The 18,112-nt window shown below is 37.8% G+C and overlaps 1 protein-coding gene across 1 annotated transcript in view; it reads left to right on the top strand.

Moving 5' to 3' along the window:
* The window catches only part of Ppargc1a (PPARG coactivator 1 alpha), an 88,483-nt gene extending 70,446 nt beyond the window's left edge, over nt 1-18,037 (top strand). The window contains exons 8-13 of the mRNA XM_028765300.1: nt 2,437-3,352; nt 3,853-3,960; nt 4,111-4,231; nt 12,471-12,592; nt 12,937-13,088; nt 17,668-18,037. Coding sequence (XP_028621133.1) covers nt 2,437-3,352; nt 3,853-3,960; nt 4,111-4,231; nt 12,471-12,592; nt 12,937-13,088; nt 17,668-17,771 — 1,523 coding nt within the window. The 3' untranslated portion in view covers nt 17,772-18,037. The remainder of the gene's footprint in view (nt 1-2,436; nt 3,353-3,852; nt 3,961-4,110; nt 4,232-12,470; nt 12,593-12,936; nt 13,089-17,667) is intronic.
* The last annotated feature ends 75 nt before the right edge of the window (nt 18,038-18,112 follow it).

The following is an 18,112-nucleotide window of genomic DNA, read 5'->3' as shown; positions in this document are numbered from 1 at the left end:
TCTCTCTCTCTCTCTCTCTCTCTCTCTCTCTCTCTCTCTCTCTCTCTCTTTCTGTTTGTTTGACTGGCAGTTATAGGCACTTATTCAGCTTACTCATCATTAGTGTGTATGTGTGTATATGTATGTATCTGTGTGTGTGTGATGTGGTATGTATGTCTGGAGTAGATAGTTGTTGATGTTGGCATGGGCATGTGTGGTACACATTGCGTAGGTGGGTGTGGAAGTCAGGTTTTAAAATCAGATGGCTTTACTCCATCACTCTTCACTTTTATTTATTTATTTATTTATTCATTTTGAGACAAAGTCTCTCACTGAACTCGATCTCATGGATTTGGTGAGGCTTTCTAGCCAATGAGCTTCAGGAATTCATTTGTGTCTAACGCCCATCACTGAGATTATATTCTGCCACACCAGACTTTTGACATGGCTGCTGAGTATTTTAAGGGGAGGGGGAGAGTACTTATGTTTGCAATAGGAACTATACAGTTGAGTCCTCTCCCCATTCCCTCATCTTCAGTTTTTTAGTGTCTTTGTCTCCAGTGGGGAGTGTTCAAGAACTGACACATTTTGAGAATTTTAAAATGTGTTGCCTTGTTCACCAAAGATAACCTGTGGTAGAAATCTCAACACAAGAACAGAGCAATACAAAGTATAAACAAAAGGAATAGGAACTGCGTAGTCTGGAAACAAGTCTTGCTTTGCTCATCTCTAAGGAGAGGGGTACAAAAAACAAAAACAAAAGGAAAACACAAAAACAAAACAAAACAAAAAAACCAAGCCATTCACCTCAATGGCACAGAAGTTTCATGCTGGAAAAAGGTTACCTACTTCTCTGCTGAAGCAAAGAATGAGCACATGGACCAAGCCAGCTCCTTTGCAACTCAGGGGTGCCCAAGGGAAGAACATTGGTGCCTGTATTTCTGCATTGTGTTTCTGAATGTTCTCTGCCTTTCTCCACTGAGATAATTATTAGCTCAACAAGCTAAAACGCCAAAGATTGGCGCAAAATCTTTTTAAAGAGAAAATATTAATTTCTTCCACATCTTTATAAAGATGAGAACAAAACAAATAGGAGAACAAGACAAAATTTCTATTTTATAGCAAAATTTCATGTGGCTCTCTGTGACCTACATGGTTCTTGACATATTTATATTTTTTCCCTGCAAGATAGGAATTTTTCCTCCTTGACATGCACAGTTGCCTTACATTGGCACCCCAGGCTTGTTAACTGGTTTGAAGTCTTTTTCTTCTGAATAGCATTCACCCATTCTCCTAAGTATAAAATCTATTGTAAACTAAAATGTTTCCTTGTAAGAATAAAGCTATTTAAACTGTAGCCTGCCCACCTTCAAAGTTCCTTGGACAGTGGAGCTTCACAGTGGTTCTTCCTGGGCATGATGGGATGGATAGAGTTTATTCATGGGTGAGCCTTAGAGGTGACTACTATGTCTCAGAATAGCCCACCCTTTAGAATTTACTGTAGTAAGGCAGACAAGGCACCAACCCATAGGCACCCCAGTCTTCCTTTATTTGTTCCTTATGTAATTAGCTGCTGAAACTTGGATTCCTTTCAGTCCTTATATCTTATCACCCCAGTGACGATGTGCTCTAAATAAAATGGTCCCCCGGCACGGTGATATTTAGAGCTACTTTGCACTTAGCTTTCTGTTGCAGAACCATATTTTAGACAGAATGTATTAGTTATGCTTACAAGAATGTATTATACCTACATTAGCCATGGTTTACTAAGTTAATGAACTGTGGAGACAAAGACTCATTGCCTTCAAGTTGTGGAGGGGCTCTGGTTCCCTGTGTTCAGTGGGGCCATCCGATTTTGCTGAACTTATTTCAAAGATATCTGTGTGTATAATTTCCACCATGAATAAAATTTGCTCTCTTTAGTCTTTTTTTTTAATTTTTATTTTCAATATTGCCCCACAGGTACATTCTTGATTGTTCAAAGAGCCTTGAATCACTTTTTTTTCCCTTGCAGCATTCTCTGCAGATAAATGCCACCAAGGCTGTTTCATGATTCTCAGGTCCCAACACATCAATTCCCTTTAAGTGACCCCAGCAACAACCAAAAAAAAAACTCCAGTGTTGGTGATGCCTGCTTCTGAGTCAACTGGCAGTGACACATTCCTGTTTTCTAGGCAGCAGGATTTGTTAGCATAGATGTTTGATCTACAAAATATCACAGCCTTCGCAGCTGCCTGCCATTGTCTATCCATCTTTTCTGGGTGACAGAGGCCTAGGAGAAGAGTCCATTTTTCAGGCCTTGTCATGGATTTAATTTCCTTCTTCTTCACTCGGCTTTAACTATGGTCTGAAATCTAAGAAAAGTTAGGAAGTATGTTCATCCTTGGAGAACATTTTCTCCATCTCCGTTCTCTCTTTTTTTCTCCTACATTTCTTTTTGTTTATCTTTTGTCATAGGCCTAACTCCTCCTACGACTCCTCCTCATAAAGCCAACCAAGATAACCCTTTCAAGGCTTCGCCAAAGCTGAAGCCCTCTTGCAAGACCGTGGTGCCACCGCCAACAAAGAGGGCCCGGTACAGTGAGTGTTCTGGTACCCAAGGCAGTCACTCCACCAAGAAAGGGCCTGAGCAATCCGAGTTGTACGCACAACTCAGCAAGTCCTCAGTGCTCAGCCGAGGACACGAGGAAAGGAAGACTAAACGGCCCAGTCTACGACTGTTTGGTGACCATGACTACTGTCAGTCACTCAATTCCAAAACGGATATACTCATTAACATATCACAGGAGCTCCAAGACTCTAGACAACTAGACTTCAAAGATGCCTCCTGTGACTGTCAGGGGCACATCTGTTCTTCCACAGATTCAGGCCAGTGCTACCTGAGAGAGACTTTGGAGGCCAGCAAGCAGGTCTCTCCTTGTAGCACCAGAAAACAGCTCCAAGACCAGGAAATCCGAGCTGAGCTGAACAAGCACTTCGGTCATCCCAGTCAAGCTGTTTTTGACGACAAATCAGACAAGACCAGTGAACTAAGGGATGGCGACTTCAGTAATGAACAATTCTCCAAACTACCTGTGTTTATAAATTCAGGACTAGCCATGGATGGCCTATTCGACGACAGTGAAGATGAAAGTGATAAACTGAGCTACCCTTGGGATGGCACGCAGTCCTATTCATTGTTCGATGTGTCGCCTTCTTGCTCTTCCTTTAACTCTCCGTGTCGAGATTCAGTGTCACCGCCGAAATCCTTATTTTCTCAAAGACCCCAAAGGATGCGTTCTCGTTCAAGATCCTTTTCTCGACACAGGTCGTGTTCCCGATCACCATATTCCAGGTCAAGATCAAGGTCCCCAGGCAGTAGATCCTCTTCAAGGTAAGGTTGTTAAACCCCTCCTGGTGCTAAAGTCTTCCCCAAGAAGTCGTAGAAAATGTCCAGCCTCGGGATTGCTCTTCTGGAGCCTCTCAAGTAACAAACTGAGGATTTTACATGCCTCTCCCCTCCATCTTCTCTCACACACACTGCTCTGAGGACTTTATCTTGGCCAATCAGAACACATATAGCCACCTGTAAGAAACTTGCTTGTGTCACTGTTTTTTTCCACTACCTGAAAAGCAGCCCTATCCCCGCAGTGTTGAGACCCATGAATGATAAACCTGACAACGTGCCCTTCCCTTCAGCTATGCTAATATCTATAACAGATTTGGAAAAGATGTTGATCACTTCTTGGTCTCCAGGCTGACTAGCCAACCGCAAGCTGTCATTGGAAGATCTTGCTAGGAAAGAAAAGGCACTCCAATGATGCTCAGTGGTCCCGGTAAACTTGCGCTAAGTGGCAGTTGCAAATGTCCTTTCGGTTTTCTCCTCTCTCCCAGATCCTGTTACTACTATGAATCAAGCCACTACAGACACCGCACACACCGCAATTCTCCCTTGTATGTGAGATCACGTTCAAGGTCACCACCCTACAGCCGTAGGCCCAGGTAATGAGGCCTGTCCTTCTCCTTCTGCTCCCCATCCTTCCCTTAGAAGGCAAGACATTACCCCAAACTTTTTTTCTCCCCTTCCCAAATGCTGATGTATATTTTCATGCATGGAGATGGTTGACTTAATGATGAAGTTGTATTTCCCAGGTATGACAGCTATGAAGCATATGAGCACGAAAGGCTGAAGAGGGATGAATACCGCAGAGAGTATGAGAAGCGGGAGTCTGAAAGGGCCAAGCAGAGAGAGAGGCAGAAGCAGAAAGCAATTGTAAGCAGCATGGAGTGAATTTGTTCTCTTTTCTTTTCCTCTGTGAATTTTTTTTTTTTAGATTAAACATTAATTAAAAGTTAATGCTTTGTTCATGGAAAATATTTGACTTTTTGGCTTTAAAGAATCTTAAGACCCTCTTATTTGAAAAAAAATGGTGTCAGTATTACTATTTCTCATTATAGCTGAGTCATGAAGTTTGTTCACTTTCCCAAGTTTTGTTTTGAAAAAAAAATGGAGAAAGAAAAGGTATCTTTGGTTTGGTAGGAGTTGGAAAACATGGGTTGTTTCTTTTGGTCTTTTGTTTGTTTATTTGTTTTTTGTTTTTATTTTTATTTTTATTTTTGAGTTGCTTCCTGATGCCTCTTCCTTTGAGTAGAGCATCAGGAGTTTCTACATCCCACTTATAGTCCTAGTCTGGCTAAGAAAGTCAGCATTTCTCACCTTTGATGGCCAGTATCTGACTGGAGGGTGAGTTGATACAGTCACCTACCATGTGGGCAATGCTGACTGATGCTCATGAGTGAAGATACAGATTATGCTGAACCTATTTGTTCCCTAAAATCCAGTACTGTCCTTTACTAGCTGTTAATATGCAGTCTGGACCCAGATTTCTCTTGTTACTACAAATCATCATGGACTGTGGATGGCAAAAACTGTGGCACTCAGGTAGTCAAAATCCAGCACATGCCCATGGCAGACATTCGTAATCAATCACATAACTCTGTCCCTCTAAGGTCCCACAGAGCCTTAGGGTCTTTCCCAACATAGTGCTCCTGGGAGCTGTGGCTAATCGATGAGATATGGTACTGTTTTGGTTCATTGCACCTGCTGCCTGTCTGTGCTAGCCACTCCAAGTCACTGCTGTGCAAGGCAGCATCTGACATATTTTGCTTATAAGCTAACCAAGCTTTAAAGAAATAAGCTCTAGCCATTAAAGCTGAGTTCCTGACATATAAAACAAAGTCAGTAATATAAAAATTTGATAAATTCACTGATGATGTCAAATAAAGTCTTAGCTGATTGTCACCAACTAGAAAAGAAAGGTTTAATGGGAGGTTTAGTAATCATAAATATTGAAAGCAACAGAATTGAGAAATCATGGAACGGTTAGGTTGAAGTTCTGGGTGTTGGCTGCCATTTAATTCCAGATCTACCAAGAACAGAATCAAAGGCATTCTGCAAATTATAACACTCATCTTTTCTTGACTTTCAAATAAGCTGTGATGCAAAGATTTGCCAGAGTGTCATTAGTTCACACTTAGAAAGACTAATGAAAATGAACGTCTCAACTTTTCTAATACCGGTGTATTTAATTAATGCCTTATAAACAATTATCATAACTCATATTATGAGTGCTGTATAGTTTACAAAGCCTTTTCACAGCATACAGTGCAGTTTCTCATTACAAAAGAGAACCACATTGAGAGACCATGCACTGACAGTGTTTGCCAATTCATTGCATTTACTGTTTGTAAATTTATATCATATAAAGTTCTTGATATTTTTTCCTTAAATATGGGGTATTTGCTCACTTGGGCAAAGTACAGTGCAGTTCTAATCAAAGACAGATGAATGTTTTAATCAAAAATATGTAGATAAATGACATGTATTTATTTTGTGCCTACCAAATAATTTAAGTCTTGATACTTAATTAGAATAACGGAAGGGAGACAAACAGCTTTTGCTGTCTTAAATGTCTCTAAAAATATCTTATAATCTGCCATTAGTCCTGATGATACAAAAGCATTCTTAAACTCTCCCTCACTTCACTTTGTCTCTCAAATGTTGGTTTAATTGTTTGATCAAGACAGTCTTTATCAGTACCCTTTGAATGAGGACTTGGAGTAATCCAAATGCCAATTTGGCTTTATGAAAATATTATGCATTAAATACTAGGCACTAGTGAGATTTTTGGCATTGGTTATTTATTTAGATTTGAAAAAGCATTTGAAAAAGACCTAGGGAACAGAAACTGTTTACGAACACGGTGATTTATAGGTTTCTGTTGAACACACATGAAGTCTGGTGGCAAGTAACTCCAGGTGCTTGAGATGTAAATTTAGGTAGGACTTGGTACCTGGATCTAAAGAGCTTAAAATCAGTTGGTAGATAAAGTTGCATAAGCTGGAAATAAGATGTGATTAGTGGCATGGCAGAGGGTTCACCTAAGGTACATGGTTAAAAGTGGTCATCAGATTTGTGGGTGAGAAAGAGCAAACTTGGGGAAATTAAAAGTGATCAAAATTTTGAAGGTGGGGAGGGCAAAGGCTTTTTTTTTTTTTTAGCAATTAGCATGCCAAGTATGGCACCCTAAATGAGTCACATGGAATTAAGTTGGACTGCGTGATTGGATTTTGAAAACTTAGCATGAAAAACAGTGGGAAAGTTCCAAGTGCTTTTGCATCTATCATGAGTCATTTTAAGGATTTTGAGATAAATAGTATGTTTTGTTACTATTTTTTATTTCTTTTTATGTTAATGTGGCTCTTGGAAATTTTGCGACTATCTACATTGGGCTATGCTTTTATGGAACATTGCTACTCAAGGTTGAGGCTGTGCCTGGGAAGTCTCTCTGGAAAATAGTTCATTATAATTGGAACCTTTAGTGATTTACCTCTGACACTAGGGTAGGATGGACCAGAAATCAGCCAATAGATCTCAGTGACTGGAAGGTTTTGGAGTCTTGTAACTCGTGCTAAAGATTTTGAACTGTTTTGAAAACACAGTGGCGCTGTGTAATGACTTTAACCACAGGAAGATTTTTGTAATTGATTTGCTTCTTCTCATCCTAAAGGTTTTCTTTCATGTGCCATGATGCATTTAAAAATAAACTACTTTTATAGGCTTGAGCACAGCTTGCCTACAATGATTACTAACTCATTTGCTTTAAATTCCATTCAGGAAGTAGGTATGGAAGCCAAGAGAGGCCACCTAAGTTAGCTAAATAGGCGAGTTCTATTCAGTATTTTTGAGTGACCTTAAAAGTAATGGGATGAATAGCCACTTGAGTTTGTGATGTCTTGGATGCAATGCTGCATGATCTCCTAACTAGAGCAATCATATACCTAGGGGACCAGCAATTCCATAGTTCCAAAGGAAACTTAAGAAATCTTAAAATGTGGTCATTGATAATTTTCAGAATAAGCATTCAGTTTTGTCTTGTGGGCTGCATTGCATTTACACTGAATTTTTCAAGGAGAGTGGTCTAGGAGATCTACACTCCTGTCATGAATTGGAGGCCTAAGAGTCTTAACAGACTCTCCCAGTTTGAGCAAATCTTCATAGAGCTATGGGAACAATTAGAAACTGCAAATACAGTATTCTCTGTCATGATTGAATATTACAATTGCACCGAAGTCTGCTTTTGTGTGACTTCCGTTCAAACGATCTCAAAATCCAAACGGACTCCCCACCTTTCTCTGTCTCCTAAGTTTAAAATAATTCATATTACACTGGAGCTATGAACACCAGATATTAGTACTTAGTGTCTGAACTGTCACTGTTTTAATTTCTTGTTGAAATCCAAGTCTAATTCCATTTACAATCTGTACAGTTTCTGCCAGAAAACATGATAATGGGATGTTAATTTAAAGAACAAATCTAGACAGTATGATATGGCTCAGTGCTTAAGACCCACCCAAGATTCTGAGAAATGGCTGGCCTCTCACAGAGCTCTCCTCTGTTGGTTACTATATAGTCAAGGGTCCAAAAGCAAGACATCAAAACTGTTGCTTATGAATGTCTCTCTCCAAATGTAGCTATGTCAGTTATTCTTCTTAGAGAAAAGAATCCAGTTTTCTACATAAGCCCCTTTTCATGGTTTTGGAGCATTTAGCCTTTTCAAGAAATTTTCATTAGTGAGAAATATATATTGTGTCATGACTTTAAGTTTGGTATTTGGAAATTTTTCAGTTTTGTGAGAAAAAAGAAATGCTAAAGAATTGGTTATAACATCATTCCTACAGTGCACATTTTGAAAGGTTTAAATGTTAGATCTAATATTAAGTGCACACACAAAACACACTACACACACACACACACACACACACACAGAAATAGAGAGAGAGGGAAAGAGAGAGAGAGAGAGAGAGAGAGAGACAGACAGACAGACAGACAGACAGAGGGAAAGCACATAAGAAAACGAGGGATTTAATACCTTATTATAGTCAAGTTTTAGCAGGTGCAATCATATGTCAAAATTCACCAAAATATTTGCATTGAATAGTGCAACTTTTATATTCCAATTATTTTCAAATAAAGCTTTTAAATTATACTATTATCAGTTATATATATTATATTATATCAGTTATATTATTATATTATAAATTTGGTTGCATCTCAGCTTTTACTTGATTGTTAGCTCCTGGATTGACTCAGGGTAGCCTTACACTCTAGCCTGGAAGATTCTATATAGTATTTACCTAGAAGTAGTTTTGGAAATCTTAATGTTGTTTTTTTATTTCTGTCCCCAAAATACACTCTAGTAGGAAACATTTAGTAAACTGTTTCTCCACTACATAAGTATACTCAACATTAAGAGCAAGGGCAATATTGTTTCAGTCATTTTTCAGTTATTCTTTCTTTCTGACTAGCTATATATCTAGCTGGTTCTCACTGTGTTACCTTTTTAAAAGATAAAATTATATAACTAAACTGTACAGTTCTGCATAATATACATAATACTGTGTGTATGTGTGTGTTTGTGTGTGTGTGCATGTATGTGCATATGTGTGTGCATATGTGTGTGTAGTGTGTTGTGTGTGTTGGTGGGGGGTGTTGAGTGTAGAACACAAGGACTTTACACGCTCTACCCCAGAAGTACTCTAGAATTGAAAACCAAAATCTTTTGTTCTGAAGGTTTAAATGGATTTCTCTTTGTAGAGAAAGAAAAATTAACAATATTTATGCTACTCCAAACTACAAATGTACAACGAAAATACTGGGAACCAAAATCGAAATTATACCAGACACACTAATGTCTACAAATACAGGCCGTTTCCCTGAGAATCCACTCAAAAGTATCTAACACTGCCTATCTATTGCTCAGCAAATGTGAAGTCCCGGCTGCTTCCCGTCTCTCCTTAACCAAATCCCTCTTTCAGAGAATCACTTATTTCATGAGAAACAACCATCACTTGATTTCCCCAGCTAACCAGCAAGCTCTCCTCTTCCTGATAAAGATTTTAGTAAAACAAAGTCAGTTAATACCATCAGACTTTTTTTTCTTTATTTATCTCCCGTGTTTTAGTGTAACGAGGATTTACTGCGGCTGTTAATGCAACATAAATCTTCAATTTTATTATCCACCCCATCAGCAAACTGGCCTTTGTGAAAATTGAAGCTAAAAGTTATTTGATAAATGTTCCATCCTCCTCAATAGTGAAAACTGGTCTGAAAATAATTTTTCAACCAGCTTTTTCCAAAGGTTCTGAGTTCCTTCCAGCCCTTAAGAAGTCGGAAATGTTATTAAGCATTTTGATTTCTTCTCCTTTCATCTCCTGTTTAGAAATTAATGTCTTGAAAAATTGGATGCAAATGTTATTTTTTTTTAAAGATAGCAACTCTATTCATCCTTCTAATTCAACTTCAGTATGTTAAAAGTCTGATTCTTTGCTGGAAATCTTGGCCAATCATGGATAGATTTTTGTCTTTGCCTTAAAGTCTAGACCTTAAGGTCTCTTTCATTTATTTTCATGTTTAGCATGTGGGAAACAAAGGACTTCAATACTTTTTAGAGCAGTCCAACTTGTCTTCAATCTTCTGCTCTTTGTAAGGTAGCAGGGCATGGCCCAGGCTTGTGTTTTGTAAAAAAGAAATTTGAGCGATGGTGGGGCAACTCTTTCGAGCTCTGTCTTCCTTCAGGGCAGAATCTCCCAGTCCTAGAAAAGGTCCTCTGGGTTACGTCTTTTTGTGAAGATCATTGTTGCATACAGCTTTGTATAAAGGCGCAATTCAGAAACTGTCCCAATATGTCTGCACATATGGTCGATTTTAGCTGTAAGTTCACATTTCCTTGAACACATAGGCTGAGTGTATTCCCATAATGGTAGCTGAGCAATTTCTGTGCTATGGCTCAATTTCCTTCTTTCTCTTCTGCAGTTCCCTCTCCTTTCTTTACACAGTAGTAACTTTCCTAAAAGGGTCATTAAAAAAAAAAAAGCATAACACCATACAAGCCGGCGCCAGGAAGTTTAAGTTTAGATAACAGTCCCATCACATTTGGCTGTTGGGCTGAAACTGGATGAGTAAATAGAACGGAATGTTGTGTTATGAGTCCCTTGATAATGCATGTAAGGCATTGCTTAGACTTGAGCCTCACCAGCCATTTCTAGCTACTGACCATCCAACTGTCTTGGATGCTCCGGAAATACAGTTTTAGTATTCAGCTGTGACATGCAATCTACATGGAAATGAATCATGTGTCTGCTTGCTTTTCTTCATTGGCCAGTTAGTGGGCTTGATAGCTGTGGTCAGAGGTATGATCTATGATAACCATTTGAGTGCAGTCTCCCCTCTCATTTCCCGAGTTCCTTTTAAAATGAGTCTGCTTGTATAATAGCCTAAAAATGTATCTATTGAATATTTCTCACCCACCAGTTTGTTCCATTTGGTAACTCACTCAGCTGAACTGCTTAGGGAGGGCTTTTCCCTTAATAAAGGACCATACTCGTATAGCACCAATCTCGTGTTAGACTATCCCAGAGAGTCAAGACCTCTCTGGCATGGGTTAGTGTTATAAAGTATTAATTGGGGACTGGGGAGAGTGCTTAGCTACTAAGACTACTATTTGCTTGCTCTTGAAGAGGATGCAGTATTGATTTGGGAGTTCAAAACCATTACAACTCCAGTTCCAGAGAATTCAATGTCCTTTTCTGAACTTCATGGGTATCAGGGACACATGTAGACATATGATGTGCAAACCTATATGCAGGCAAAATAATTGTACTTTTAAAAGATAAAGTAAAAAATATTAATTGATTTTAATTAATCTTATATCAAATATTTATTGAGAATCTCTTTTATACTTAACATAAAGGGTGGCATAGGAAATATATAGGCTCTAGTTTCATAACTTCTTCATTATACAAGGGAGGGAAACATTGAACAATGAATAGACTGTAACGATTTAATTGTACTTAAACAGAGGACTACACAGGAAACACAGATTTCATGAGATTAGCTAATAGCACTTCACCTGAAGTCTCAGTCTCAAATGAAACAGCTGCGGAGCTTAATGTATTCTAAAGAGCCTATCTTAGCAGCCTAGGGTACAATTTAGGAAATATGGTCCAAACTACAGTGGAACACCAAATACAAAGACTGAGGTGGAAGGAACACAGTATAACTGGGGCCCTGTAGAAGTTCATCATAAAAACTTAAGTCAAGTAAACAAAGAGTTGTAGGGGAAAAAATCCATGCAGACAAGTTCTTGTAGAAATGAGCCACACCCCTCCAAATCTGTTCCTAAAACAGGACTGTATTTATTTGCAAAGTACAATTTATATATCTTTTTAAATTTGTCTCATAATCTTCAGAGACCTATGGGTAAAAACGGCCTGCATTTTAATACTGTTTCCCAAATGATTGTCTTTAGACCACATATTTTAGAATTTCTGTGTGTCCTCCTGTCATAGTTTTTCTCCTGGTAATTTTTGTTTGTTTGTTTGTTTGTTTAGCTTCTGGATAGAGTGCAGCAATTGCAGTTTGAACATGTACCTTCAGGAACTTTTTGGTGTATTAGTAATTAAAACCCACCCTCTAAGGAATTCAAAGCATGTGTATTTTCTGATTGGAATTCTGAGTTGATGGGAAATTAAATACTTTTGTTAGCCAAGGTTGTTATTGTACCAATTCTGAAGATTACTAACCGAGTCATAAAGGCTCACATATTTCATAGGTACTAGAATCCACTCAGTGATTTAAAAACAAAAAAGAATTTATCACATGGATGTCTTTTCTGAACATAACGTAAGAAAAACAAGAGTGGGACAGAAAAAGTAGGAAAGATATCTGTGGAGAAGAAAGCTTAAGTGTGAACAGAAAGGATAAACTTAAGGCATTAAAAGTCAAACTTGGTCCCTATGTGGCTTTTTCTTAAATGTGGTGTCTGTTTTGCTCTAATGAGATTGCTCTGTGAGATTTTGTACACTATTATGTGTTCATGGATGCTTCTAGTGGCATATCTTCATTTTGTCTCCAGAGCAAGAAAAAGTCTCTCCTTCTTCTTTGCTTATAGGAAGAGCGCCGTGTGATTTACGTTGGTAAAATCAGACCTGACACAACGCGGACAGAACTGAGAGACCGCTTTGAAGTTTTTGGTGAAATTGAGGAATGCACCGTAAATCTGCGGGATGATGGGTGAGAATCTTCAAAATTATTTCTTGTTTAGAAGCTGACGTATGTAAAAAATTATGACCCTAAGATTACTGGGATGGGAGTTGCCAATGTAAGTGCTTTGACAGATGACAAGTTGAGTTCAGAACCTTATTTATTTTCTTTCATCCCTATTTATTAATCTTTCTAGTTGAGATTTCCTGTCTCAGAATAAGTATTTAGCTGCCTGACAGGACAATCACACTGATAAATGGATGTGGTGCCAGAGACGCTGGCCCAAGTGATGTCTCCTAAAGTAGAAGGGGTAGCAGTCCTCTGTGCTGATGCTGCCTAACTAGCTTTCAATGTCTCTTACCTGCCCACTGCAGAGACAGCTATGGTTTCATCACCTACCGTTACACCTGTGATGCTTTCGCTGCTCTTGAGAATGGATATACTTTACGCAGGTCGAACGAAACTGACTTCGAGCTGTACTTTTGTGGACGGAAGCAATTTTTCAAGTCTAACTATGCAGATCTAGGTAAGATATAGAACTATTATACATGGAAGGATGAAGCCATAGCATAGAGCTCTAAGTGAAAGTGAATGTGCTCCACAAACACCTTGGGTTTGGTCATCACTTGGCTTTCCTGAAAGAAATATTTGAATGCAGTTTATTTTGGTTTTGTAGGAGACCATTTCAGAAGCAAGGTACTTAAGTCTGAGTCATAAAGGGCAGATATTCTTTTACTCTGTGAATAGATGCCAAGCCCCTTCACCATTCGTGTGTGTGTGTGTGTGTGTGTGCGTGTGTGTGTGTGTTCTTGTCTTGTGTATGAATGTGTTTCATTGACGTTTTACTCATGTCTCTGTAGTCTGTGTTTTGTCTCCATGCTATTCTCAATCCTTTCCAATACATTCAAACACTGTCACTGTTTTGTGGCACACCGTATGCCAAGGGTTTGGTCTCTCTTCCTTATTATGTCAAAAGCTCTTGGAAGCACTTTCATTATTTATGCATTATACTTGAGAAGAGAAAGCTCAAGGTCACTAGCTAAAGGACCACATACTTACTCTTTTGAATATGAAATATAACAAAAACCAATTTTGTGGAGTGTTTCTACATCCTACATGTTGCATAGGAAGTTCTGGAAACATTTCTCATTTAAGAGCAAATAATAAGAAATCTATGTTGTTATCATGCCCATTGTACATATGGTTAAAATAAAATCCGCATAACTACTTACTGTATAAAGGAGATCATTTAGATGAAAAGTCAAATTCCAATCAGCTTATTACCTATGGATGATACTATTACCAACTAACTTCAGAATTTTGCCTTAGACTGCTCTCTTTTTTGTAGTTGAGATCATGATACATATGTGCACATGTGTGCTTATACCTGTACATAAAGTTAAAATACCCCTTTTAGCAATAAATACATATATTACTCTCCTGATGTGATTCACAGGACTAAAAATAACTCATGTACATATTTTAATGTTTGCCTACTATTTTGCCGGGCATGTAGTATCATTATCTTAGATAATTAATTGCAGCTCTATTTGTATTCAATTTTTATTATTTTTTGATGTTATAAATAATGGTACAATGGACATCTTAATTTCCTTTCTAATTTTAATTTTGTTCCATTGCATGCCATTCCCTATCTAACATGTGCATTATATGCCCCTAAATTCTTTGAGGAAGGAAGAAAGGTGGCAAATGTGTATATCATGATTATTTTAAATTAATTCATAGTAAGGATAAAATTAGCATACACATCTATTCCTCAGCATTATTATCTATCCATTCACAATTGCTCTGATACTATATAAAGACAAATGTGAATACCAAATACTGGGATTTCTTTCTCCCTTCCAGCACAGTTGCGTCTTCCTGGAATAATTGATATAGGTGCTGTGCATTGTTCAGGGAAATATGCTATAATTCACTTCACAAGCTAAATAGATAGAGGGAAACAGGGAAGCAAGAGCTGAGTACTAGAGAGATAGAGGCCTAGGGATGAAAATATAAAACCTGGCAAGCCATTTGTTCAAATGTTGGCTGATAAAAACAGTCAAGACAGATTGAAGCCTTGAGTTGATTTGACTTATTTTCTTTAGTGATGAAGGCTAGGGTGTTTCCACTCTCTCACAACATCTAGAGTTTAAAACAAGTTACCTAGAGGGGTCTTTAGATCACGATTAATCATGGCAGAGGGAGGACTGGATGGTATTTCCAAATTGAACTGGCTGAAATATTTCTAAGAAGAATGTTCCTTCTCAGCTCGTTATCTTCCTGCCTAGCCAGCAGCCATGGCAGCTTTGCCATTGCTAGGCACACTCACTATTTTTTTGTTTGAAAAACATGCTTGATGCACATTGCAATACCATGAGATATTGAAGCTCCCTAAAGCATATCAGAAGCATCAAGGTGTGGATGCTCTGACCATATTTATGAGGTAGACAAAAGAGCCTCAGCATTGCAATCATGTCCCCCAGTGTTTGAGACCTGACTCTTTGCTGATCTTGGATAAGCATTTCCGCTTCATTAGCTTCTGATTCTATCTTTTTAAAATAACTCATACTGTTGTGGAAGTGTATTAAATGTCTGTGGAGAATTTGACATCATGAGGTCTAATATCAAATAAATAGGTTATAGCTAAAAGTGTGAGAATTAGGAAGTTAACGATTTTTGATTGTTTTTAAACAGAAGAATTAACATTAGGTTGTAGCTTTGGAGATCAATGAAAATTTCATTTGTCTCATCTTGATTTTCATGAAGAATTTAGGCTAAATGTTTCAAGCCACATATGATCCTTAAATAAAAGGAATATAATAGTGTACTCCAAACCTAAAAAGATTGGAAGCTCATAGCTATGTTAAAAATTAAACAAAACCAACATAATACATATTAAATTTTACTGAAGTGGAAAATTGTGCTACCATTTTAGGTAGATATTTTTTTTCTATTTTATTTGCTTCTCCAAATGAAGCTACCCCTCCAAAGACATCCTAGTTCTCTTACCACAAAGCTGATAAATGTTGTCTACAGTACTAAAATATAGTGATTCCAACTACTATTTATATATAAGAGTGGAAATTTCACGTGAATTGATTGGGGCTATAGTGATAAAGCCAGGAGTTGAAGACGGACTTTCTATCTGCTGGTTCTGTCTACTGCCATATAAGCAAATGGTTCTTACTAACAAAATACCTTGATTAAAAATGCTAAACAGGGCTGGAGATATGGATCAGCAGTTAGTAATACTTACTGCCCTTTCAGAAGGCATGGTTTGATTCCCTGCACCTACATGATGGCTCACAACCATCTATAACTCCAGTTTAAGTGGATCTAAGACCTTATTTTTGGCTTCCACTGGATGAGGCATGCACTTACATATCAGCAGGCAAAACACTCATGCATATAAAATATTGCAAACAAATCTAAAATTTAAAAAATGTTATACAGGTAAGATGGGATCAGATGGTGAATTTCTATTAAGAATATAAAAGCTTTGATTAAGTATTAATTATACACAGGAATCTTGTTCAGGCATATATGAAAAGTGAAATAATCCATTCATCATCAATTCTTTATTTACTCAAACAGTATATTATAACATCGGATATTGAATATCTGTTTCCTTGGCATTGATTGGTAACTAATTCTCAGGTCCTACATGAATATTTATTTTTAGGCATGGTTTTTATAGTGTGCATGTACCTGAGATTAATGCCTCTATTTAACAACATTAATTTGAGAACTTAGATTGTGCCAACAGTTTTCCAGTTGCTAAGAATACAGATATGGGATCATTATTTATAGCAATTTCTTTTGACAATAGAGTAGATTTTAGTTTATTTCCATATTTTTCATCATATCTTACTGTGTTCCAACATGTTCTTGTCAATATGAGAGGGCATGGTGGGGTTCCTGCCGTTGCCTCCTACATGACCTTTCCTATCCAACAGGAATATCTCTTTCAGATGCCAACTAAGAGGCATAATGTGTACATTTGTTTAAGTGGGTGTCAAGGTGAAGTACAGCACACTCAAGAAACTCCTGAGAAGTAGTGTCTCAAAACTTTCTGAATATTTATCAACATTAATGTAGAGCATTAAATTCTGGATTACCATTAGAATAATCCAACAGAGGCAACAGAATTCTTTTCTAAATTATTTCTAGGACAAAGGTACAAATTGCCCTTCCTGGTCCCCTGATGCCTTATGTTCTACATAGTTCCCCGGTGCTGGACACCCAGCCTCAGCCAAGCGTGTATTCACATTGGGATTTATGTTTCCATATTCTCTGCTTTTGTCCTCCCCCAACTTAGAACTTTGTACTGTAACTTAGCTTAGAAGGAATGCGAAATGCTTATATGGTTAGTAGAATTGTTAATCTGTTCCTGAAAGGCCTTATTTCCCTTCAAATAAATACTTGACAAGAAAGTAATTCATTCAGAGGAGGCTTTGGTTATATTTCCAAGAAACACTTTCTCACTTGTAAGACCTGCATCAACTGTCTACCTTTTTTGTAGATACGAATGGAGAGTAGTTAGACATGTTTAACAGGATTTTACCTTATACACATTGCTAAACACATATATTGAAAAAGATTTATTTCAAATAATGTGTGGGATAAATAATGTTCCATAAAATCTGATTTGAACTAGGTGAAAAGTCCAAGACATTATAGTAGGAATTTTCTCCCTCCTATTCAACAGAATTTTATGCTCAATAAAGTTAAATCCATTGAATGGGAAGATTATTTCCAGCTTCTACTGTACCTTTGCTTCTAAGTTATTGGAGATCCACTGGCAAACCATTTAAAATGCCAAGATAAGAGAAAATGGCCACTTATAAAGATCTTAAATATTAAACAAATATTAAAGTCTACTAATCCTGTGTACTTTTGAGTTTTTAGAAATGCGATGAACTATAGGTTTTTGTTTTTGAAAGTTAACTACTCCCTTCTCTGTTTACATGTATCCAACAAAATGTAGGCATTGTTTTTAAGTATATTGATTAGCTGCATTGTAATTGAACCAGGTATCTTGAATTGCATTAAAGGTCATCAACAAAGCGTGCATCTAACCTGGTTTGTGTTTCTTTCAGATTCAAACTCAGACGACTTTGACCCTGCTTCCACCAAGAGCAAGTATGACTCTCTGGATTTTGATAGTTTACTGAAGGAAGCTCAGAGAAGCTTGCGCAGGTAACATGTTCCCAGGCTGAGGATGACAGAGAGATGGTCAATACCTCACGGGACTGCGTGTCCTTTCCCAAGACTCTTGCAAGTCATACTTAGGAATTTCTCCTACTTTACACTCTCTGTACAAAAATAAAGCAAAACAACAACAACAACAACAACAACAACCATACCAGAACAAGAACAACAACGGTTTACATGAACACAGCTGCTGAAGAGGCAAGAGACAGAATGATAATCCAGTAAGCACACGTTTATTCACGGGTGTCAGCTTTGCTTTCCCTGGAGGCTCTTGGTGACAGTGTGTGTGTGTGTGTGTGTGTGTGTGTGTGTGTGTGTGTGTGTGTGTGT

Source organism: Grammomys surdaster, unplaced genomic scaffold, assembly GCF_004785775.1.
Source record: "Grammomys surdaster isolate TR1022 unplaced genomic scaffold, NIH_TR_1.0 150, whole genome shotgun sequence".
In the NCBI taxonomy this organism is placed as follows: domain Eukaryota; kingdom Metazoa; phylum Chordata; class Mammalia; order Rodentia; family Muridae; genus Grammomys; species Grammomys surdaster.
The sequence above is the reverse complement of the archived record's forward strand: the minus strand, read 5'-3'. Positions and strand labels throughout refer to the sequence as shown.